Source organism: Mchenga conophoros, linkage group LG15 (genome assembly GCF_057382185.1).
Source record: "Mchenga conophoros isolate Kocher_MC1m ecotype Shallow Benthic linkage group LG15, M_conophoros_male_GT1.1, whole genome shotgun sequence".
NCBI classification, from domain to species: domain Eukaryota; kingdom Metazoa; phylum Chordata; class Actinopteri; order Cichliformes; family Cichlidae; genus Mchenga; species Mchenga conophoros.
The window spans coordinates 5,559,798-5,586,575 of NC_140540.1; the positions used below are offsets into that span (position 1 = coordinate 5,559,798).

Sequence of the window (26,778 nt, forward strand, 5' to 3'; positions counted from 1 at the left end):
ACTGTGACAATTGCCCTCGGCTGTTTTAAAATTATCCACAGCTGAAGTAAAGGTTCGATGGGTTTGTAACTTTAAACCGCACTTCTTTATCAGAAGCTATCGAGCCTGTGAATATACTTAATATAAACATATGAAGAAAACAGAGAAAATTTCAACTCTTCCTTTCAATCAGCACAAAGGGAATTTGCCTATTATTTCAGGACTGTGGCTTGTTAGTTTTATTTGTTATTTATTTATCTATTTATGTCCACATATTTGCTATAGTATACCTTTTTCCCACTTAAAATTCAAATGAATTACTACAATCCAATAAACTATTAAACAGTCACAGGCTTTTTGATTGTCCTCTTTGGCTGGTGTGGTCAGAAACAGCTACTTCGTGAAAAGAGATTAGTTGAGCATACTAAAGGGCCCATTAATGTCGTTGCAACCAGTGAGATCACCACAGCCTCGTCACCATTCATTCCAGTGTTGATTGCATGGGTACTTGCTGAAGTATTCTACTTAATGCCACTCAAAAAAACCCTGTGCATCAGCACTGGTACTGGAGCAGTGGAAGTCAAAACAGAAAGCAAAGTTACTGCAGAATTTTCTCAAAAACTCATCTTTTCAAGCTGTTACAGCATCTTACTCTGCATAAGCTGGGAATCTCTGAGCTTCTGCATTGATATTTCTTTGAAATGGCAATGAAAAGCGACACAATCGGATTCTTGTGTGTTCAACCCAACCATGCCGGCAACGGGACCTGCACGAGGTTACACCAGAATGTGGTTTGTGCCAGGGGATGTGACGTCATTTTTGCTGCATGCTGTGTGAGTGACGGGTATAAAGTGTATAATATAGCAGAGACAGACAGCATGAGACTGGATAAAATGCATATTTTTAAAAATGAGGATCCGTAAAAATTAGCCAATATTTGGTTGCACAGCAGGTTATAAGAAACACATATGTTGTCATTGTTTATTGGTTTGAAATCATTCGTAAAGTTTCCACAATATCCCCAAGCATTTCGTTTGGTTTGTGGGTATAAAATAAAAAAAGTATTGAATGGTACTGTTAGCCATATTATTCGATCTACACTCTAAGGATTTTTTTTTTATAGTTGTGGAGGTATTGCAATAAAAAAAAAGGAATTTATTGGGTTTTCAGATTCTTAGATTCCATCTGGATGCCTGTCTTCAGTATGTGGATTCTGTATGGCTTCTAAAATTGGCAGAACAGGCTTTAGGGTTAGCATTAGCAGTGTGACATGGTGTAAAAAAAGGTTGGAGTGTGGGTTTCTGTTTACCAGGCTAAAGACATAGCTAGTATTAACGACCGAATGAAAATGGAAGTCTTGAAAGACACATTTTCTAAATATAAACTTTGATACTTTTGCACCTAGATAATCAAAAAAATAATATATATCTTATGTTGGGATCTATATATTGTTTTTATATGCAGGTATGCATTCTCACCTCGCACTACAATGGTAGTGGACTTCTTAGCAGGGTTTCCCACATTGTTGCTGGCCACGCAGCTGTAGACCCCCGCCTCATCTGAGGTGATGGCCGGAAGCGTAAGTGTGCCGCCCTTCACCACACTTCTTTGTGGCAGGCTGTCATTACTGCTGACCCAGGTGAGAATGGGAGGTGGCTCACCTCCAGTAGTGATGCAAACCAAGGATACTGTCTGTCCTGGATTCACCACAATAGGATCCTCTACCAGCAGTTTGATGGACGGGGATGCTGTGGAAAAAGAGAGCATCGATGATAGACTGGAGGAAGATGGACGGCTTTGGCAGTTATGACAGTTACAGAATAACTCAGCTGAGAAAATGCATGACAGTTCATCTTTCTCTTTCTACATCTTTCTTTTTTTAGGATATAATTATTTGGTTGCAATAAGCTTTCTGTGAACAAAAGTCAGTAATGATGTGGAGTACCTGTCTTATTGGTAAGTCTGAAGATAACACTGCGGTCAGGAATCCCACACACATTTCTGACAGAGGCGATGCAGCTGTAGTTAGCGTAGTCTTGGGGACGCAGATTCTTCAGCTTCAGAATCTTCGTTTCCCCCTGCAGCTCAGACGAAAAAACAACACTGGTATGCAAATGTGTGCAAAAATATGAACATAATCAAGTGAAAGGAATATAAAAAAATAGGCACTGGGAAGGAGATTACAAAGGCCAAATTGCTCCACAGAAAAGTCGATATTTATTAACATGTATGTAATTTTAATAAAGGCAGGTGAAAAAGTGCCACAGAGTTCAGACATTTGATAGTTAAATCTAAATGAAAATGATTCTGATGTTTTTCAGCAATGAGTGGATTACTCTCTAGTGAAAAGCCCTATAGCATTTTGTGCCACAGAGCTCCAGGAATACAGATGAGCACAGTAGGGGATCTCTCCAAAGAAATGGCTCGCCCATTGACAAAGTGCGTTTGATTCCAACCGGGCCTGTCGACTATGAGCCCCACCCGAAATGTTACAATAAGGATGTTAATCTTTGATCTGGCTGACTCCAGTGTGTGGGTGCAGGGATGCGTTGGGGAGGGAATCAAAGATGAGTCAGCCACATGCTGTGGCAGCACACACAACGCTGCAATCACTCACGACTTTCACACCCTTTCATTTCTGGTGAGGCTCATGGATAAATTAATTGCATTAGATGAGCCATGGACCCAACATTTCGCTTCCTTTATTTTTCCGTTACCACTTTTGCTTTGAAGCGGATATCAGGGGAACGATGCCTATGGTACTGAGGTATTCAAAATGCAATTGGTGCAACTGGTAGGAAAGACAATTTGGAAAATGCAAGGGGTTGAAGCCATTAAACCAAAGTGGTCCGAGGGATTGATGGCCATATTGATGGACAGATTGAACACTAAAGTACATAAACAGCTTTGGGAATGAGACTTAATAGGTGTCTATAGAAATTTGGGAGGAGTGTGGTGTCTATCAGCTAAAAAATATGGCATCTCTAGCTTTGTTTTCATGCTTTAACTGCATGTTTGTGAGGAAGAAAAACTAAAATTGAAACCACTTGGGCTTAAGATGTTTGGTGGTAAAAATGACTTGAGGGTATTTTTCATGCAAGCAGCAGGACACTGGCTCTGGGAAAATATCTGAGGGAGATGAATCAAAAAAAATGGTTACCACATTCTGAGATGTGGTAACCATTTGAGACACTTTTTGCCTTTTTAGCTTTTTAATTCATTAATAAATCATCCACTAGACTGTTTGATTACCTACTTAAAAGCCTTGACACTCGGATCAAAATAATTTGCTAATTCCTCACAGGAAACACTAACATTTATACCTGCAAATCTGATACAGTAATAATGCAAACTTTCACCAAACAATGTGAATAAAAAAGGTCTTATCAGCCTCATTTCACATTCTTGTTGCTGGTCAAATTGTATCTAAGTGAAGTGAACTACATTAGGCCTGCGGTTGTAAATGTTAATAAGCAGTTAATAAATTGATTTTCTTTCTGACCTTTTCCATAAGCTAGCTGGACAAACAGTCGGTTGCAGTAGGCATCCTAATTAATTACAGCAAAAAAACAAAAAAAACAAAGGTTTTTTTCCACATCTTGGCAACTCCAACACTGATATTACAGCCCATCACAAATTAGAAAATGATACATTACGGCTTATTGTCATTTTATAGAAGGTAACATTTGAAAAAAGAGAATATCATAGCACACAAAAACATCAAATCCATAAGTGTTAATTATTCTAATAGCCTAAAATTGAAGCAGAAATAATGGATGAAGTGGATAATTGTGCTATTTTCGACACATTGCAGGCAAAGTTTTGCGGCCAGAGGGAAAACGTTACAGACAGCAGGACGTGGTTTCTACAATAAAGCCACACCTCTGCTCGCTTAATTATGAACTGGTTTAAAATGCCACTCCTGCATTTCTACAGCATCAGTGGGAATATAAAGCATTTTGCTGGGCTGGAAAAATTGTGCCAGAGTGAAGAAAGGAAGTCGTAAAGATAAACTTAACTAAAAATCCATGGATAAAAAAGGAAAAGGAGACAAAAGGAGACAAAAGGAGACGCTGCAGCTTTGATTTAGGTCAGTTACAAGTGATTCCCTGAATAGTCTGCGGAGAGTTCAGGCAAGTTCCAATATATTGTTGAAAAATAATGTTATTAGCCATTTATATGTGCAAATTACTTGGAGTTTAGTCAGGATTTATTTGGGGTTGGATTCACGTAATGCTAATCTCTGAGTTTTGGGTTGTGTTCAAATTTCAGACCCAATTAAAGCTTTAATAGAGGGCAGGATGAAGGAGCGAGGGAAGGAGCAAAGAGGTATGAAGAGCAGGATGGAAGGGAGAAGTGTCTTTTGGGGCCCGGTTGTGCAGCGTCTTCAGACTCCTTCACCCACTCTATTAGTTCCCAGCCATCTTTCTCCATTTGGCCAAACATCAATTTCACTTTTTTTTTTTTTAATCTTTTTTCTTTTCCTCTTGCCACTTCTTAAGCCTCTTTTCCCCTCTCAGATGTCTTTTTCTCTTTGTCATAGTTTTGTATTCTCTCAGACGCTCCATTCCACATACAACTCACATCCAATTCGATCAATTAAACAAAAAAGAAAAAGAAAACTACAATTCCCTCACAAGTGGCTGAACAATCTCAATCAGTTCTTTGTTGACTGCACAAAATCCATTTTGGAACAAAGCTTCTCAATTTTCAGACTGTAAAGAAAATCCACTTGATCATCTGAAAGAACTGATTTGTGAAGAAAAGTCTTTCCGCAGCCTTTCAGCATCTGCAAATCCTTAATATGCATGTAACTCATGAAACTGGGTTAGTGAGGCTGGTACTGCACTCTAAGGTATGCAGCAGGGTTTTATAACAAATAGCCACAACAATAATGTTATTGCCAATACATAATCAAATCACCTAAATCAAATAGAAACACTATAATTACGTGACAACGTGCTGCGTTGATTCGATAATTAGCAACTGCCTCTTACTCATCTCGCTAAAAAAAAATGCAGAAAGGGTGTGCGGCTGTTGTGACAGTGTGATGTTGGGTTTGTTAACGCATTGTTAAATGAGGTCAAGATATATCATGATTTACATTTGTATGTGTATGCATCAGTTTTAAAGCTTTGCAGTACCTTTAAAAATATGCCACAATATGCAATAATACAGTGCATTACCGATATTAATAATGGCACTGCTAAGAAAGATGGTTTACTTTAGGTGCAGGGCTTTTTTTTTTTTTTTCGAAAGGCCATTTATATTCGTAATAAAGGCCATTGCGTAATTCATGGAGTGCAATGAAGCTTCACATCTGATGGCAAAAATAATACTTTGCTCTTTCTGTTTATTGCAACTGAAACCAAAACGCGGTCCCAAGGTGAGAGAGTAATATACTGTGGGAATTTCTGGAGAATTCCAAGCCTTTTTTTGTTTGTTGGTGTTTTCCAAAACTGCTTGATTTATAATGAAAATGTTTGTTGGAATTTCTTTTGCCTTCCCATGGTTAAACAAACAGCACACACACACATGAAGGTGCCACAGCTGCGACTTAATTCTGGTCATGAGTGGATCGCTAAATAAATATGAGAGCACGCTGTGAGACAGAGTTTCAGCTAATTTAGCACCTGATAAACAGAGCTTGTGCTTTGCCTTCAGAAGGTTATTAAATGGTTTCAGATCCTCTGTACGGTATCAGCCTATTTGTTCTTTCTTTGTAGTCTCTGGGGGAGGGCACAAGGTGCATGTCTTAATGACAGGTTAGGCAAAACAGAATTCAAAGACTTTTACCAAAGGTTCACATTCAAATGCTAACAACATTAGACAACAGTCAGTAAAAAAAGACGGCTGTGGAGTCATGGTTGGAAACTTGAACCCATCTTGATGTGTTATGATGATGGTGGCAATGTCAGACAAATCTACAGACTGGTCTGTGAGCATCTGGCAACCCGAGCAGTTTTAAGTGGTTGCTGGAGGTTGCGTCAGTTGCTGGGAAAAATGCAAAAAATGCAAAATCCTCAATCATAAAGGCTGACAGACCCGTGACAACCACCTGTCACTATGGAAAAACATATGTTCTCCAGCTGGTTAAGAAAAAAGCCTCCTTGCGTTCGCTTTGGTCACGAGGATATTGCTGTGATCATGTTTTTAATGGAAGTGGTGGACTTGTCGAGCGTTGGTCAAGCAATAAAGTCGTTCTTCGTACAGCAAGTTCTGCTGTCTCTTTAAAAATGCAACACCAGAAATGTTGTCTTCAAGGTAAAAGTATCACCTTTTGTAAGAAGGGATCAGCACTAAATCATAACTTTGACTGAGAATGTAAACCCCGTCCATTTCAAGTTCATGTCGCACTTTATCAAGTTGTACTATCACTCAGCTAGTAATTAGCAAATATTTGCAGAAAAGCATGAAAATCAACAGACAACCTGCTAGCAACCAAAGCAGTCACGAGTGACAGCCAACCCCATAGGAGCCACGGCTAATTAATCAGAAAGCACGTTTCCCTAGTAACCAATGGTTGTATCACGTCCAATATGGCGGATAACCCGCGAGCCATGTCCACATGGTGTCACATAGGAAGGCGCCGTGGAAGTCTTTCTTGACATTTGCAAACACTTTGTTGATGAATTTGTTGTCTTGGCTATTACATTTGTTTCGTAATTCTTGGTCATACCATGTCCTTCTTTTAGACCTTTAAAATAGATCAACTTTCTCTACATGTGCCATTCATTTTAATTTGAGATATTCATTCAAATCACGTTCCTGTCGACTTACCTGTGTGAAAAATGGCTCATAGATCTCCACACCCTTGTCTGAGCCTTGCGTCAGGACCTCTCTCCCACGATGCCAGCTGTAGCGGACAGGCGGGTTGGAGTTAGCCACACAGCGCAGGAATACAGTCCTCTCATAGTAGAACTGTTCCTTAGCTTCTCCTATACTCTGGTGCACTGTCACCACCGGGTCATCAAGGTCTGTGAAAGGATCCCACACACACACAGAGGAGGAAGGCATTAATAAACACTTTCCCATTTTTCACTAAACAACAAATCTATAGATCAATATGTTAAAATATTTCCAAAAAATAAATAAATATAAATAAATAAATATTATATATATGTATATATATATATATATATATATATATATATATATATATATATATATATATATATATATATACACACACACACATATAGCGCTTTTCTAGACACTCAACACGCTTTACAATTCTACTATTCATTCACTCTCACATTCACACACTATATTTTCCAGGATGCTGTAGCAATAACAAATCTGTACCGTAACAGCAATCACAACTATAATCGCTCACAATACGCACTTCTTGATTGTGGTTAGAGGTCTGAGTGAAGGGGTCAGAATTCTCATTGCATTAGGGGGAGCCAGCAATCTGCATGGACTCGGGGGTCAACGTGAGAAAGGAGGTGAGAAGCCCACTACCTGAACTGTTTAAGTCAATAGGATGCCGCCCAAGGGCACATTGACTTCCCAGTCAAATCGAGCTGCTCTGTGCTCCAAGTCGCACTCCATTGTGAGCTTCAAAGACGAGAGAGGATGACAAATACTGTGCACAAAATGATGTTTGATGTCCATCACTTCAAAGAACACTGTTTGGCTGGCCTCTGATCTCATTCAGGCACTCTGTGATTTGACACATCTGTTACTCTACCCATTCCCTGACAGATCTGAAGGAAGTTTTACCCCAATACCAGACAGTTGGTTATTTGAGAAAGTGCCTGTCGTTGATTAAATGGATTCAAAGTTAATCATCTTACCCGGCTATCGCATTAAGCCTTGGCAAATGGTGTTCATCATAGCTGTGGTGTCTTTTAGCATGCTAATACTCGCCTTTTAGATTATGTCCATTTGCACGCTTAAAGAACGTGGGGAGCTAGCTGTTTCCCTTTCATCTCCATCCGAGATGCAATCAGTTTTTTCATGAGCAAAAAAAAAAAGAAAAGAAAAAAAATGAGGCAATTTAAGGAAAGGATGAGAGACACCCACGCAAGTTATTCTTCATCCTTAAAATTCTAACTGATAACGAGTGACCTATGAGGGGGGATATGATTGAGGGTGTTGATGGGGGAGTTAGTGTATCAGCCAATGTGCAACAAGGTGGATGACTGAGCTGGTGTTTTAATGTGTGAGCAAAAAAGCAAGCAAACTGCTCACGGTAAATACCCAAATATTTAATGATTATAAGCCTCTAGAGAAAAACTACACATGCTTTAGGTATCGTTAATGGATAAATTCATTCCTTTTAATTCTGCAGCTTTGGCCCACCCCTGGATTTGCAAAGGATCAGGTCCTAATCAAAGGGCTGTGGGCCACAGCATCCCTCCTGGACACACCAACCAGAGAATGCTGATTCCTCGGTTTCATTAAAGACATGTTCTGCCCTACAGCCCCTTAATCAAAATCTAGCAGCGGTCAATACTTCATCCAGGATCCATTACAGTGTCTCAGGTAAGAGCAATTACCTTTGGAGGGGTGGGGAGGGAAAAAAAGCAGGAGAGGGGGGTGATAACGCTCTAGAGAAGACAGAGCAATTGCAGGGCCATTTTAGAGGAGCAGATTGCTCTAAGTAAATACACTGATTCATTATAGAGAGGAGAAGAAGAGTATGAATCCTACATCTTATCTCTGACTCTACCCAGCGTCTGCCTCATCCGTTTCCTGCTACAAACAGTCAGTTTACCAACTGCGGCAGGAATGGAGTGATTCATTGACAGCCCTATCTACCTTGGGATACATGTGTCATTGAACATTGGACCTGATAGGAGGATGCCTTTTTTTTTTTACTTGGTGACAACGAAAGTGCCTGTATATGTGTATATTAGGTAAGGAGCAGTTTGAGCTATAAATAGGGCTGAAATGATATGCAGAGGAGGAGTGGATGCTAGGAGCGCAAAGAGATAAATATGGAAATATGGAAATGCACGCAGTGGATTAAAATTTGATGAATTTCAAACAAAATTCCACCTCCACCATCATTTTTTTTCTCCCCCCGTAAGGATTGTGCATGTGTGTGTGTGTGTGCATGTCACTCTTGTGCAATTAGCTTCTGAAGTCACGCTTGACTGATTGTGAAGCTTAAATCCCAGAGCCCACAGGAAAACTGCGGTGTACAAGCAGTCTGCGCCAGAGTTGTTAGGGTTTGTAATTGCAGGTTTATGGGTTCACAGGCCGGTAAATCTGCCCATGTACAGCTAAACGCTCTAGCGCACTAACCGTAGCATCACTCCCGCTCACCTCTATCAGCCATGACAAGTCTCCAAACTCTGGGTTTCTCTGTAATGGGAGGCGGGGGAGGCAGCATGATGCACAAAAGTGCAAACGTTAGATGCAATGTGCATGCGAGGCAGTGGAAGTCTCACAAGACGAGCATAAAAGGGTACAACGCTCGGTTTATCTTCTTTTTTTTTTAATCTTCTACACTGAAAAAAAACCTCAAATAAAACCCGACATGATGATGATATTCCCATTTGACTAGCAGAAATCAGATTTGTACTTTACAGGCCTACCAAAACATTTGTTGGACAAATAGGCACAAGTGAGTGGTTTGGATAAAAGAGAAATTGAAGACTAAAGAAGTCACTTCATTATCACATCAAACCATGGCTGCTTCCCTTTCATGTCCCCCCCCACTTACCCACTGCCAAAAAAAGGCAGACACCTACATGAAAACACACGTATTGCCCCACTCCACCTACACCAACATGCCACACACAGACGCACACTTTTTCAGTGCTGTCTCCTGGGTGCTAATCTAACGTGGGTTTGTCTATTTCTTCTTGGCTTTGATGTCTTTCACCCTCTCCACCTGACTTGCCAAAGTCACCTGAGAAGAGAGAGCCTATCAGGCTTCCGGGCTGTCAGCCATGAGCAACAGAGGGTGGCGATTAATTTCACCTAATCACTGTCCCAGCATGATTACCAGCGGGAGCTGCGGACCTGAATGACATTTGTGAAATGTCTTTCATGAGTGAAAACAGCTCTCTTATGTCACTGACAAGCTCTTTGCTTTTATTTTGTGCCAAGGGACCGTGAGCAAGTGCAAGAGATGGGTGGGAGTGGGGTCGAGGTCAGAAACTAACAGAAACAAAAGAAAGAGGAAAAAAAAGGCTTGGCTAGAAAGATATAGGATTAATGGACTGTTCTAAGGAGGACTGTTTCCGGGTCTGAATTAATGGCAATCCCCCTTTTTTTAAAAACAAATTTGGACAAGTAATCCTAAAAAAAATCCCCCAGAAACAAAACAATCTAAAACAAAAGAAAAAACAATAAAGTTATCCTGACATTTATCTAAGTCATAAACTTGGTCTTTAGACAGTAAGAGTGGTTGCTGAGAATGAGTCTGCCACCTGATTTAATGTCCATCAAGTATTCATGTCTTTGTTCATGTGCATAGCAAGATTTTTTAATACCCGCGAGGGCCCTTTTTTCCCTTAATGCTTTAGATTAATAACAATAAACTGAAACTATGGGCACGGAGGACTCTACATGAAATTTCTGTAATATTCTCAGGCTAATGTGTTACGCTTGGGATAAATATAGCGCACAAAGATCTAAAATTGTTGACAATATGCACTGTTATGTGTAAACACACATCAAATAAGTGAGCCCAAATACACCATGATATAGATGGTTTGTAATTACTGTTTGCTGAATGATGCACTTTATTGCATTTCATTTACGTGGGTCACAAGGTTAATAACCCACTTTAGTGATATATAACATTCATCTCATGCAGAAGCCTCTGATGGAATATGTGAATCCAGCATGTAATTTATTGTCAGAACATTTCCTTTCCCTCCATCTCTCAAACCCTCGGCAATAGTGACCTCTATCTCATGGCTACACTCCACAATAACTACCTCCTGCTAACTGTATCTATTTGGTGTCATCTGTTGCTTCACACTAAAGCGTGATTGTCGAGGCGGATGGATGAGTTTGGCGGGAGGCTGAGGGCATGATGCATCTATTTCTGCAATAAGTCCACTCTGACGACGGCGCCCGTGTAGCAGAGATATCTCAGTAAACTGAATATCATTCTCTGAGACATGAGATATGAGCGTGAGCAGTTTCATGTGCTGCTCTGCTCTCAGTGCTGTCGGGGGGATGAAAGGAGGGAGAGGAGAGAATCCACTGAGAAACTCGTTCAGACGCGACGGTGTGGCATACACATTTCTGTGCCGAGAAACAAAGAAACAGTGAGTGGACACACTGCAAAATGAGAGTCAGTCAGAAGCGTAATACCCACATGGCTAGATTTCCAGTGATGTTAAATATCTAAAGGCTGTTGTGACAGTTTATGGCTTGTTATATGTATACTTTACTAGCTGCAGTGCACAGTGATAAGATGAGGCTGCGTAGGTTCCTTTTTTATTTGGCTAAACATGAGGGTGGAGTGATGTCTGCTTGGCCAATGTTCCCTCAACATATACAGCAGACCATTGTGCAAGTTGCATTTAAAGAGGGCAGAGGTATTTCTGGTTCCAGTTTATTCAATTTCTTTTTTTCATATGGCAGATATAATTTGTACTTTCTCAGTTCTGCAGCAATATGCATTCAATGACAGTCCTTGAGCCCACATAATGATTTCCACCACAGAATGTGCTGGTTATTCATCTTTTAATGAAGGTCTCCCTGAGGGCAGGTCACAGTCATTCAGTACTGGTTGTTGGCCTTGCTTGTTGTGTACAAAGACATCTCATCATATTATGTACTGTAGATTATGGAATCCATAAATGCATTAGAAGCAGAGTTAAACTTTCTGGCACAACTTTAACTACTTTTCAGGTAGGTAAAGAAAATAAAATCATAACGAGTTAAAGCTCCTGCAACACTTGTAGCAAACAGAACAACATTACCGACTGACTGATGGCTTTTGGCTTCATCATTTGCCCAAATAGTTATTCTGAACTAGTTGCCCACACAGTCTTTCTCAAACAGGTGAACCGCTACCATATTTCTTTCATAAGTCTTTCTGACTTGCCGTGTTACTTATTAATGCTTAATAGTTGTGAGTTATTTCAACAGGTGTTTTGGTTATTCTTACACAACCCTTGCTCCTTTAGCAACTATCTGAAATGTGAGGCTAGGATTAAAATTTAAAAAAAGAATACATGTTTAAAAAAAATTAATTCCTCACTTTCAGAATTGTCTATTGTGTCTTTGTAGAAATGAATCTACATCAGATCTGTAAAACTGCTGCTGACAGCTAAATTCCTGCTAATAGCCAAACTTTAGCCCTGTGAATGTATTGTTAAAACTCACACTTATTACACACAATAGTGGCAAAGATGTAATATTATTTCAACTTGTAAAGCTGCAGAGCAAACTAAAAGAGGTAAAAGTAAATATATACATTAAAGATTTACTATTCTGGTGAGTTCTTTGTGGGGGGGATTTTTATCAACTAATGACATGCAAACTCTGCCTTTTGTGCTCTCTGCGATAAACCAGTGATTCTCCTAAAATGTTTGGGAAAAAATGATGCTCTGACTTTGTCCATTGTGCAGAAAAATGATAGGATAATCTACAAAATACTTTATCTCATTAAGGCATGAAGGCTTCCTCCTGTTTAGCTTGAGATTTGTTTGGGCAGCATAAAATTGTTGTTATCGACTGTGTTATAGAAATAGACTCGCTTTTTCCTGTCTTTAGTCTTACTGATAAACAGGCTGTAACATTAACTTCATGTTCACTTTATAGAGCAAGAACAATAACAATCTTATCACCGAGTATCTTCAGCGTGAAAGCATACAGGTGCATTTGCATTGATGCAGAGGATTAATAACAGTGCAAATATGTCACACACAACTATGGGTACCAATTTAAATTTCAGGGTTTTTTCCATTTAAGTCAAACCTTTGACTTCTATTGTGACATCCATTTAAAGAACTTTTAATAAATTTATTAAAAATCAAGTGTTTAAAGTCAAAGCCAGTAAAGCCAGAAAATTTAAAAACACACTTTTGAAAACACATCTAATAAGCCATTTCTGAAATGAATGTCAGTGACATTTACCATTTTGATTTATATTTAAAAAAAAATACTTTCAGCTTAAATAAAATTTAAAAATTAGACCATTCTTGTTTGCTAATGACGTACATAAGGTCATGTGTTCTTTTATTTCTTTTTCTGCCTTGACAGCATCAGTCACAACTCACTTAATTGACGTCAGTTCATTTAAAACATTTTTGCCTGGATTGTAACTGGCACCTAGAAATATGAGAATAATAATAATAATGACTTTTAAAGAATTAAATAGGCAAAATAGGCTTGCTGCCAATTATATGAAGAACTTGTTAGTCTCCCATGTGTCTGGCACTTACTTACATCTGGGCTGCTGGTTATTCTAAAGTTTCAGCAAGTAAACAAAGATCAGCAGGCCTTTATCATTAGAGCTCTCAAACTGTGAACAGTCTGGCCAGTCAAGTCACAATGTCGACTTCTTTATTGTCTTTTTAGTTTCTTTTAAAAACGTTTTTATAGCTTTCACAACCGTCTGATAGATGGCAATGTTGGTTTTAATTTTCTTGTACATTCTTACTATTTATCTTATTTTCTTTTATCCATGTCTCAGACTTTTTAAAACATTTTTCCTTCTGTGAACCTCTTTGTAACTTTTAGAAAAGTGCTTTATAAAAAATAATAATTATCAATACTTACAAATAAATAGCAGGTTTTGTTGTGATTCCATCTGAAGAACAGTAATAAATATCTAAAACTCATTTGTAATAAAAACACTTCATTAGGTTCATTAGGTCAGATAGCTTTATGTGTGCTATTTTACGCCACTATGGGACTATAGGAATATTTGAAATGAAATATAATCAGTAGGTCAGTTATTGGCGGTCACAACAGCTGTTTTATTAAACTGTGAAGGGGCACATCTTTGACATTGGGGGGTTTATAGCTGCTTCACTGCTGTCTCTGCCAGGAACATTAACCCAGCTAGACATGCAGGGTTAAGGCTTATAAAGGGCAACACACCACCCTTGCCATGGCACTTCTTTGGCATGCCTCTGTGGCACTGACTAACAAGCATTGAATTATTCATTAAGTATTTCAACATCTCTGCGTTTATTTGAAATTAAATTTGTACTAGGGGACGGGGAGGAAGTGGCTTTCCTCTCACTTTCTCTATGAAATGTCCCTTACTGGCTACCATTCTGCCTTAGGCTACATATGCGCTCAGTCTTTTTCTCTCTATCTTGAGTCATCATAGGATATACATTAGGTATCAAAGTAATGGTCTTTCAGGCCACAGTCATCGGGTCTGGTTAAGTATAATTACTGCCAGTTGAAGTAGCAGTGCAGCCTAAGTGAATATAGATATATAGATTTTGATAATGTAGCATGATGGTGAAAAAAAATCTATTTTTATTTTCTATAAGAGCTTATTTATAAACGCTGCATAGCTTGAAGTCAAAGCTCTGAAAACAGATTATGGTTAAGTTTACAGAGAAGATGCAGTTTTCCTCCAGCAAGAAAAAAGCCATCGTTCATTTTAACTGTGCTATTTAAACTGTTGCTTGAAGAGAGAATCTAAAGAACGCTACAACTCGATGTCCCTTAGAGACAATGCTTTTCCAATTATGCTGCGCTGCGCTGTCATGTCTGTAGGTGTAAGACCAGCGCCTGTTTGTTCTATGTACTCGTGGACATTGCGTGTGATAAATGGAGGGGCATACGTCAGCAGCCTGACTGAAAGGGCTGCAACCCCTCACTTCCTCCCGGTGATGGAAATGGGGAAATAATGAGGCCTATTTCTGCTCTGTGTGAGCAGTGTTTGTGTTTGTATGTGTGTTGGGGGGGTAAGGAGTAATGAATCTCCTCTTCATCCTCTCCCTTAGACACTGGCATCTGCCTCAGCCCATCTCCTCTCTAATTCATCTCCCAAGGAAAACAAGCAGGCCACAGACCACTGATCTAAACAACAACACCTAGAAAGCCACCATTAGAGTTGGAGGCAAAGCATCAGTGACATGATGGAGTTCTTTTCTGGTTTGAGCCTAATGACCTTCTCCTGTGTTCGGTTTGGACACCCAAGGAAGGTACATCTTTTGTGAACGATGATTTGAAAGCATGTTCTCTAAATAAAAAAAAAAGTAGAGCATGGTAGCAGTAGTTGGACAGCAACAAAGAAGTTGAAAAAATAAAAAGCTTATTCAAGTAAAGCAGTAAATGCCGCTTTTAAGACATGTTGTAGGCGACATGTGTGTATTTGTTGGGGAAGACAAATGACTATTTCAGACAAATGAAAGAGCACTGAATAAAGCAAAATAAATCAATGTGACCTCTATTTGCGAGCCCAAGAAGAACATTATTACTATTAGGATTTGTTGTATATTGGATATATATTGATCCAACACTAGGGAAATATGATATTCCAGCTAAAAAACAGAGATATTCCTATTTATGTATTTCATTTTGGATTTTTACATCAAATATCATGATACATCAAATATCATGATACATCAAATATCATGATACATGGATATATCTGAATAGGTATTATTCTTAGAAACTATTGGTTGGGCTAACTGAGGAGATATGGATTTCAACTGACCTTTAGTTTGTTTGTTGGAAAAAGATTACTCAGTTATTAACTATCTAAGCCACAGCACTTAATCACATGCATACTTGTGCTAAAGTATCACGCCATGAAGTTTCATGTTTTTATTAGAAAAAAACCACTGAATCTCCGATAATGACCACTAGGGATGGGTATTGATAAGATTTTCACGATTCCGATTCCATTTTTGAATAAGATAGAAATTTAGGAGTAACATGACCTTACAAACCCAACAGTGAGATCTTAAGAGATCCACAGCCTACGGCTCTTCAATGGGGTGTCACAGGGTCCCCAGGAAAAAAATTGTAAATGTAAAATAATAAAATAAATATTCGTCTGTAGCAATAACAAAGTATAACATAAATTATTCAGTAGCAATTACACAAGAATATCCAGTAATGTCCCTGCCTACAATTAAACACATTCACTTACTGAAAATCGGGAGCATCTGCTGCGGCAAATGGGTGCAAGCCTTTTACCACAAACTTAGTCACTGCTCGGTGACATTCGTCTATCCTGGCCTGAAAGGAGACGCTACCGGTAGACTGCAGCGAGAACTGCCAGCATCTGAGCCAGCCAGACTCTGTCTGTCTCTCTCATCATGGTCACCTAAATGCACAGTAATGGCAGGTTTTGTAATAAGGCAGATCGCGCTAACATAATATACACTGTTAGTTGATTATTTACCTGCCGCAGTAACGGGAGAGGACGCGCAAACGCTACCGCTGCTGCTGGTTGAGATTCACGAGTCCGGAGTGGAATTAAAAACACGATATTCATTTAAGGTTATCGCGTGTTTTGTGAGCAAATGCTTTTGCATATTCGTAGTGTTTCCTCCCTTAAATGAAATATCTACTTTGCAAGTATTGCAAGTTGCCCTGTTGTCATCCGTTCTCATAAGGTATAACCAAACTTTTGAGCGTTTGAGCCGCTTACGCGCCGTGTTTCCTGCCAGGTAAATGACACAACGTGGTGACGTCATTCGGAGCGACTGGAATCGATAAGGGAATCGTTTGCAAAAATGGCAAACAATTCCAGGGAATTGAAACAGTGGGAACCGGTTCTCAACAAGAACCGGTTTTCGATACCCATCTCTATGGTAGGAGTATCAAATCCAAAAGCATTCAGAAATGAGCATCTTGTGAAGTCAAATCCTTTCGAAAGCACATAGTCGTTAGTTTTTTTTGGTTTTTTTAACATTTCAGATTGATCTTTTACTGCCTTAATGACAAATAACAATGTCCGTCCCTGCAGACAACATTACGTTATTCACAGGATGAATAAAAAAAGAGTTCTATTGACTCAAAAAAATGAATCCAAGGTAACATAATTATCATGTTGATTTTTTAACTTTATATTTAGGTCTTTTAACTGTTTTGTTTTTTAATGTTTCCATAAACGATGGCTGTAAGATAAACAGCTAGCTGTCATCTGTTGCCTTCTCCTCACCCAGAGAGATGTTAAAAAACAAAAAGCAGATCAGAATGAAATTCTACAAGGGATAATCACATTAGCATACACAACATAAACACACTGCAGTATGTTTTAAGCTCCTGATGGCGAGAAAAACAAAGCCAAGAGATGAGGTTGACTTCACTACTCTGATTAAGGGCCCCTCCCTAGAGCGAGTCCTTGAAAGAGTAATGGGCAGTCATGAACTGGCTTTACCTCCATTAACCAAACCAGCAAACATTTACATAATGTACACATAATGTGTTGATTCATTCTGTCCTGATTCAAACAAGGCTCAGATAACTCACTGCGGCTGTATCGTGCTATTCATCACACCAGGTCATTTACATCCAGAAGCACTTTAAAGGCACTGCACATATATCTTGATGTACATACATTATGGGATCTTTTCAGAAAACTATACAGGTACATATGTATCCACATCACCTCATATCATAGGCTCATAGATCATGTCACATAGAAGGACTAAGATGGAGCTCATCAGCCATTTCTCGTACGTAACTTTGCTTTTAGTTTCAAAGGGATGATGGAAATTCAATTTAGGGGTTTATTACCACTGTCATGTCAGACACTGGCCATGGACTCAGTATGTTCAAAATTGAATATAACTGACTATATTTTGTGTATAGTTTGTATAATTTGTGTATTGTGTCTGTTTTGTGTATGTCTGTATCTCCAAGAACAAAAAAACAAATAAAATTCAGGGTCATGCCATATAATAAGCACAATCCACAGAGAGGGTGATGCCATAGACTTTTTCTATGGATTAATGAATAATATTGAAGCTGGCTCCTGTAAATCTGCACCGTGAAGTAAGTACTGATTTTAGATGATGTGCCTCTACTAATTAGTATTCATCACCACAAATATGCTGATTGTTTTTAACTGACTGTATCTTTTCTTCTAAATTTTTAATTTTGGAAACAATAAAAATAGTCACTATCTAATGATGACTTATCTTAACTACAATATCCTAAATTCCTACTGCATTTTCCTATGTTTCCATATATTTTAAACATTACAGCGTTTGCGTACTGTTTAGCAACATATCCAATAACGACAGCTTACATGGAAGCAGGAACAGGTACTATGTAAACCACATGTAAAAGGTACATATGGTATACAAAGGATATGCTATAGGTTCTATGACTCTATGACTATCTGTGTGACAGATGAGCTATCCATAATAGCCATTTGCTATCCTTTACTCATCCTGTCTCAATAATGGAGACAATTAATAATCATGAACAACCACAAAACTTATTGGTGCCATGTGTGTCAAGCAACCCTCCCACTTTTGGCTGATATTGATATTAATTAATACAACAACAACAAAAACAACAAAACTCAGAGGAAAGATACATGCAAATGGCTGTAAGCGACCACGCAACCACTGCTCTGTGTTTTAGCACTTGGATTACTATCAGAGGCAGGAAAAGCTTCATTAATCTAACCAGTTATATACTTAATTGCATTTTATGCTGTCTTTATGGACACTTTGTTTTTTAATAGATTTGGAACTTGGGGAATGAAGCTGTTTTAGGACATCCTGAAAAGCTATTTGCCCCTTACATCTATCCATCTATCTATCCATCTATCCATCTATGTGCACCTTGGTTAAACACTGCAATATGAGGACAGTGTTTCATTCCCATGTCTTTATAGACCATTTTCTTGTAAAAACCCCGACTTTCTGTTTGATACTTGCACGTAAGGTTAGAAACATTCAAAAGTCAGCCAGAGATGCTTTCACCCATTTCCTGGATGTTCTCCAGAGATGATAAAAAGGATATGTAGATCATTTGTTTTTATCAGTAAACAGTCAATGTAATGTTTTAATGTAATGAGAAGAGGGTCCAACACTTAACAATTGTCAGTTCTTTCAATCTGGGTTATAACTCAACCTATTGAACCTGCCTCCAGCACCTACTGCATCCAGCTGAACCCATTAATCCATAGGCTCCCCTGAGATCACCATCCCACACACTTCCCTCTGCCCATACCCAAATAAATTACCTAGTCACTTTAGAGGAGCCTCTCCTGAGTATATAAATGCAAGCAGAGAGGGCAAACATGGGTAATGAAAGGATATAGGAGTTAATAGGAAGTGCATAAGCATCACTCAAAACTCAGGTTTTATCACCGTAGTCTGTTTTTCTGAGTTAACTTTTTCTCCAGAATGCCTTTTCATGCTCTTGCTCTACATACACATTTACACCTTTCAGCAAGGCAGCCTGAATAAGACACCCAATGAAATAGCACATGCCAGTTTTACTGACCAAACTGGATAAAGAAAAGCCAGCACGTCCACAAAACAAACACCATCAGCTGCTGTTTGGTCTCTGAGCTCCTTCATGAACTCCATCGAGGAAAAGCAAACATCAAGCAGACACATTTCACCAAGTGAGCCCACCCTGCATGCTGCTGCAAAGTGTTGCACAGCTGAGGAGGCCTATGCCAAGACAAGTTAAGCCTTTGACATGTTTGTGAGTCAGGACCTCACTGGTGAAGAGTGTGTTCATGCATAAGTGTGTGCTTGAACCCAATAGGAAGCATCAATTTTTGTTTCCTCTCACACATGAGACCATGTCACACAAAGACATGGGTGCATACTTAGTGCTTCTCACATGTCGAAAATTATTCAAGCTCAGTATTAACTCCAAGTCCATGGCGACACACACACACACACACACACACACACACACACACACACACACACACACACACACACACACACACACAGTGTCCTTATTAAAATTCGTTGGCTTCTGCATCAGTGCTGTAGAGTGAGGGCTGCATAAGTCCTTCCAAAGATAACACAGAGAAAGCAGGCTATTGTCTCTTTCTAATCCTTTTGAATGAATACCGGGAAAAGTGAAGCTGCAAGTGGACGTTTCAGTGCAATGACATCTACAGCCCAGTGTTTGCACAGAAAACAGGTGTTGTCTGACAACATCAAAATCATTTGCACAACATACTTAGGCAGTGCAAAATACTTCTTTCTTGTAAACTCTGGAATTCTTTCCCTTCTCTGTATTGCATTTTTATATGCTCAATTTATTCAACGCTTGTTTAAAATTGTTTAGAGCAATACATTTTGCCAGGGCAAGCAAGGCTAGCAGTGCTTGCTCAGGGAAATTTAAAAACATGTGTTAATTAAAACATAAACCTTTTAGCAATCTCTCTCCGTAAAGCTCTCCGTGCATTTTGTTGCATGTTTGCATCCTTTCTGTAAATGACTGCTATCTCGTGGCCACATTTGGCTATTGTCTCTAGAAGCTGCCTTGGCCAAATTTAGCATGTTAGTAACAGAAACAGAGTGCAGCAAGACATAGAAGGCTGTCAGTTTACATAAAAGAATAAAAGACCAGCAACACAAAATCAGGAAATGGCATATTTCAGGAAAAGCTGACCTAGATGGAGGAGATCTAAAGACTAGTCATTTGTTTTACATTTGATCATTTGTTGGATTCATTTTAAATGACTGTGAGGTAAATCTGACAATGACTGTTTTCTGATTTGCATATTAATAATTTTTAGAATTATATTACTTTTTATTCCAGATATAACCAATGTATCAACTGCTCCACAGTGATCAAAGTGAGACCAAAGTGATGCCTTCAGATAACCTGATTTAGCCAAGACTAGACTTAAATTATGTAAAAGGCACAAGCAAGCTGCAAATCTTCACAGTGGAAGACATAGCATCTAGGCAAGGGAAAATATATTTTGTATTGTAAGCTTTCTGGCTTCTGTGCCCTGATTTCTATTGACCAATCACATTTGAATAGACTTTGGTAGCATGTAAATAAACACTGCAAAAGGATTGCAATTGCCTAAACCATACTGTCTGATGCTGAGATACATTTTTCTTTTCTTTTTGTAATACACATTTGTAAACAATAATTGCTGGGAAAACACTGAAATTTTGGCCTTGATATCGGTTATTAAACCAGAAAACCTAAACAAATGGGTCTCTAAAGACTTTTAGATTTCCCATTGGCACTTTGGGAAAAGGAGCATACATTTATTGACCAACTACCATGAAAAGGAATAGACCAGACTCCAAAAGTTCTTTCTCACAGTTTGTTTTTTGAGCAGCCTCTTCAATGTACATTTTTCCTCAGCTCGCCTTCTGGCCAAATCTCGTTTAGATATATTGTGCTGGTGATGGTCAATGAACTCCCTGAGCCTGCAATAAGCTGCCCCTGAAGAACTCTTAAGCTCTCCTCGATCAGTCACTCAATGAAACATTAGATGCTGCAGCAAAATTAATGCAGCTGAAATTAAATGAGAACACTGAAAAGACTCCCCTTCAGGAAAAAGAAGTGAGCATCTTAAGCTTAAAATCGATCAGTGTAGGAGTTGGGCAAGGTTCTTTATTAACTTTGCAGAGGACCTTCCCCATAGACCCAACTGTGGACAAACACAACTGAGGTGTCAGCAGGTATAAAATGTGCTTAGATGGACTTCTGAGCCTTGTAAATACATTAGCTTTGAGCTGGGTATATAGCTAATATCAGCTCCTCCCAGCTGGAGAGGGCAGTTATTACCATTAATTATCCCTTCCTCATATTGTCCGCTGTTCACAGAAAACTCTAAAGAGAACTTTTGCGTTTCTCTGTCATTTTATTTTCATGTATCTGTTTCATGAATCTACATTTAATGTTTTTGTTTAAATCGAAATTTATTGAAAGAAAGCACAACAGGGTGAGGCTGTGTGTACAGAGGAGGGAAGCATGCTCACTGATCTAATAAAGATACACATATAATATAAGATTTCGAGTGCTTCTTTTGAAAATTGAAAACAGGACCCTTGATTCCAACCAGCAGAAGCTAAATAAATAGACTCAGAAGAAAAGAGTAAAAAGGAATCAGCTGCAGAAAGATCATTCAGGTTTTAAGCCTCTCATTGTAAACCATGCTGGGGCCCGTGTCTCGTCATGAATACTATCTTTCCTTTACAACAGAAGTGATATAGTCCATTATTGCTGGTGTTATTTGTCAGATGTAAACAAACGAGTATGAAGACAGACATGTAAGATGCAGCTGAAACAGAAAGCAAATATAATTCATGGCTTTATTGTTGTGAGGTCCGGAGCCACAATATCTATTTTAATACTAATCAGAAATTGTAGCTGCAAACCACTAAAAGCAGCGTGTACTGCAGAGGGCAACAAATTAAATTCACCCCCAGGGGACAGCTATAACGTGGCTCTGTAGAAATGATGTGCTTTTACTGGATGCGCAACATAACACATTTCTTGTGAAATACAAACATGCTGTGTTACAAGGCCAGATGCAAGGAGATTACAAGGACAGCAAACAAATGCCATGATCTAAAATATGCATGGAATATTCCGTGTGAGTGTGTGTGTTGTATAAATTACCAAATTACTGTAACCAATGGACATTGTCTATATATTAAACTATGCATACTTATTCACAGTAGCCAGCTTGTTTCATTTACATCGCTATCATTCACCAATGACAATCATCAGTTTGCTTTCAACAGCAAGAGAACTAAGGCTGCAAAATACCGTATGATGAAGCTGGATGAGAAGCCATGCCTTTCTATTATGCTAAGGTTGTGTCTCCAGTCTGTCTCGGGCTTCATTTCCACGTCTTATCCTGCACCTCTTTAGTGCAGCCAAGGTGAAATAGTACACAGAAGGAACACGGTTCTAACTGTCAGCAGCTGAGATGCATTCAGCCCCATCCTCCTGCACCACTAAGCCCTTCCACAAGCTTTCTAAACAAGTTTCAATTCCACAACTTTTGCCAGTGTCAGTCCAAATAAACAAGTACAAGAATGTAGCCCACATGCTGAAAGGGAATAAGACAGAGACATGAAAGAAGAGTGAAAAGGAGAGCAAGTTAACAATGTACTCTGTATTTATGTGGGGGACATGAGAAGAAAGCACAGAGAGGGAGAGAGAAAGAGAGGGTATATAAAGGGGAACTGGATCACACAAGATGGTGCCTCATTTATTCATTGTTCAGTCATGCATACTTCGAAGAAATTATGCTTCTTTCATAAGTTGAAAAATGAGCAACACTTTTTGTGGATTTGGGGCCTCAGAGCATGCACGCTAAATGGAGAGCATCAGTGAAACTGTTTTAGACACGCGGTATTACCATAAAAATGTATATTCATCATTAACATTGTTTTCTGAGGGTAACTGTTAATCAACAGAAAATTATGAGACACTATTTAATACCAATAGCATTGAGGAACATTTGGCTCCATTTGGGACATGAAAGACTGTCCTAGAGTGTATTCCTCAACTGGTTGTGAGTGTTTGATGCTTGTTTCTGGCAGTCACTGTGAAACTGATTCCAACAGCCTCGTTCATGCAGACCTACAGACCAGTCAGTGACCACCCTGGGAAACACTGGTTACTAGGGAAAAGTGTGTATTCTGCAATTGGTTGGCAAGTTGGTTGCTGTAGGTAGGTTGACAGGAGTTGCTAGCATGGAATTGGCTGCAAATAGGTATACAGTGCTGCACCACAAACCTCCTTGTGATTGCTTTGGTAGCTAGTAGGTTGCTGCTGTTGCCAGTAGTTTGCATGGAAGACATCGACTTGATATGTCTGCGATCACCCGCAAACTGCTTGCCAAGTGGCAGCAAAACTGTTAAAAGAGAGGATTTGCCTTCAAAGTAAAAGCTGCATCGTTTGACTTGGCTGCGTTGGTTGTAGCGATAATGCACAACTCTTACTTTGAAGGCTATCATGCTCTCATTCTGACATGTATTACACTTATTCAACAATCACAACAGAATGGGGAGTAAATGGTGAGCATTTGTAGACAAGTTAGGATTTTCCTTCTTGGGTGACTCTTGTTGCTACTGTGCTAGGGTTTTGTTTTGTTTTGTTTTTTAGGGGATAAGAGGTTTTCTGCACTGTATGGAACAACAAACTGCAATGAAGGGCATTATGTGTCCTTGAGACTGAGTGCTTAGAAATGCCAATTACTTTGTACTTCACAATAAAAGTCAGTTCCAATGTTATAAACAAACTTGGACAGGATTATTTATCACAAATGATTTTCAAACTGTTTTACTAACCGAACTATGGCAAATGTATGCATTGTTAACATCCCAATGTTTTACCAGTGCATGCCAGCCTGAGCTTTTCTAAAGTCATGAGGCAGACTACAAGAAGGCTACTCTGTAAAGCACAGCACAAAAAAGACATAATCAAGTAGCTATGAAGTCATTTTCAATGAAATGTTCCCTGCTAACGCAAATTAAATCAAGCACTCGTATAATGTTGACACATAAAAAAAGAATTTTTACTGTAAATATACTGCCTCAAATCACTGGCATCAATGCAGGGAACTGCAGGAGTATAAATCCTAACTTGTGAAAAAGTGCCTGGAATTATTGTAGGTGTTGCTGGAAACTAATCAAGAGCATCACTACCTTTTTCTTTCCTCTGTGATTGAAAATGATATTTGGAAACAAATTAAGGACACTGGGGTCATTTATTTTCAAAGATACAACATTTTTTTCCTTGCAGTCTGGCATATAAAAAGGAGAGGAAGGGACTGAGAGCTGCTGAAATCAGTGAGGCAGCTTGGAGATCTTTCAAAGGCACTAAGCAAGTAATTTTAAATGTATCTCAGTAGAATTTCATGAAGCTCAAACAGTAAGACAAGCTCTTAATTATGGCATGACTACAGATTTCTTATTGAACATTAAGTCCAGATTTGGCTATCTTTGCACAAATAAGTAGGCTGGAGGGTGTCTGATGGAGGGCAGTGACTGCTATTCCTCATCATGAAGTGAAATAGGATAATCACTGACAAATCAATAAAAGCAATAAAGTTAAGTTTGTTATGTTTGCTTAATGAATGCTAATGAACTTTTCGCATTTGTCATGCAGCTGCTTTTAAAATAAAGAATCTGCATGTACAATGACTGACTTTACATCTAAGTAACATTCTCAGGAGAGGAAGAAGAAGTTCTGTTCTTATGCACTACATCATAATAACTACTTTTTATTCACAACAGAAATATGGAACATTGCTATTTTTGGGCTATGCATCTTTGTATCGTTTCATCTGTTCACCAGCTGTCTGTGTTAACATTTTGCCTTATAAATTAATACTGCAACACCTGTTTCATTTTACATTCTAATTTCTTTGCAGGATAATAAACTGATTCAATTCTAAAGCATACATATATGCTGTTCCAGGCAAGCAAAAGGTTCTTTAGTTGTATGTTTTACTACACCACTACGAGGCTGGCATTGCTGCAAAATCAGGACTGTGAACAGAAACATTTTCAGTGTCATGGCTGTCTGGAATCTTGCCAAAATAGAATTACACTGAACAAAAATATAAACGCAACACTTTTGTTTTTGCTCCCATTCCCCATGGGATGGACATAGAGACCTAAAATTCATTCCAGATACACAATATAACCATCCCTCCCAAACAGTGGTCACAAATCAGTCCAAATGTGTGGTAGTGGGCACATCTGCTATATTGAGATAATCCATCCCACCTCACAGGTGTGCCACATCAGGATGCTGATCTGACATCATGAGTAGTGCACAGGTGTACCTCAGACTGCCCACAACAAAAGGCCACCCTGGAATGTGCAGTTTTGTCTCACAGCAAAATGCCACAGATGCCACAAGCAATGAGGGAGCGTGCAATTGGCATGCTGACAGCAGGAATGTCAACCAGATCTGTCGCCCGTGCATTGAATGTTCATTTCTCAACCATAAGCCGTCTCCACAAGCGTTTCAGAGAATATGGCAGCACATCCAACCGGCCTCACAACCGCAGACCTCGTGTAACCACACCAGCCCAGGACCTCCACATCCAGCAGGTTCGCCTCCAAGATCGTCTGAGACCAGCCACCCAGACAGCTGCTGGAACAATTGGTTTGCACAACCAAACAATTTCTGCACAAACTGTCAGAAACCGTCTCAGGGACGCTCAACTGCATGCCCGTCGTCCTCATCGGGGTCTTGACCTGACTCCAGCTCGTCGCCGTAACAGACTTGTGTGGGCAAATGCTCACATTCAATGGCGTCTGGCACGTTGGAGAGGTGTGCACTTCACGGATGAATCATGGTTCACATTGTTCAGGGCAGATGGCAGCTGAGAATGTCCCAGTTCTTGCATGGCCAGCATACTCACCGGACATGTCACCCATTGAGCATGTTCGGGATGTGCTTGACCGGCGTATACGACAGCGTGTACCAGTTCCCACGAATATCCAACAACCTCGCACAGCCATTGAAGTGGAGTGGACCAACATTCCACAGGCCACAATTGACAATCTGATAGACTCCATGCGACGATGTGTTGCACTGCATGAGGCAAATGGTGGTCACACCAGATACTGACCGGTTCTGGGTCCTCAGACCCCCAATAGCGCAAAAAACTGCACATTCCAGGGTGGCCTTTTGTTGTGGGCAGTCTGAGGTACACCTGTGCACTACTCATGATGTCAGATCAGCATCCTGATGTGGCACACCTGTGAGGTGGGATGGATTATCTCAATATAGCAGATGTGCCCACTACCACACATTTGGACTGATTTGTGACCACTGTTTGGGAGGGATGGTTATATTGTGTATCTGGAATGAATTTTAGGTCTCTACGTCCATCCCATGGGGAATGGGAGCAGTAACAAAGGTGTTGCGTTTATATTTTTGTTCAGTGTAGATGGAAGAATAAGGGTCTATTGGTCA

General features: G+C 39.4%; 1 protein-coding gene across 3 annotated transcripts in view; it reads right to left on the bottom strand.

The window, feature by feature from the left end:
* The window catches only part of LOC146557575 (MAM domain-containing glycosylphosphatidylinositol anchor protein 2), a 201,752-nt gene that overhangs the window by 89,169 nt on the left and 85,805 nt on the right, over positions 1 to 26,778 (bottom strand). For all 3 annotated transcript variants that reach the window (XM_085246108.1, XM_085246107.1, XM_085246106.1), the window contains exons 4-6: positions 6,760 to 6,956; positions 1,925 to 2,057; positions 1,458 to 1,727 (exon numbers count right to left, since the gene is read on the bottom strand). In XM_085246108.1, the coding sequence (XP_085102234.1) occupies positions 1,458 to 1,727; positions 1,925 to 2,057; positions 6,760 to 6,956 (600 nt within the window). The remainder of the gene's footprint in view (positions 1 to 1,457; positions 1,728 to 1,924; positions 2,058 to 6,759; positions 6,957 to 26,778) is intronic.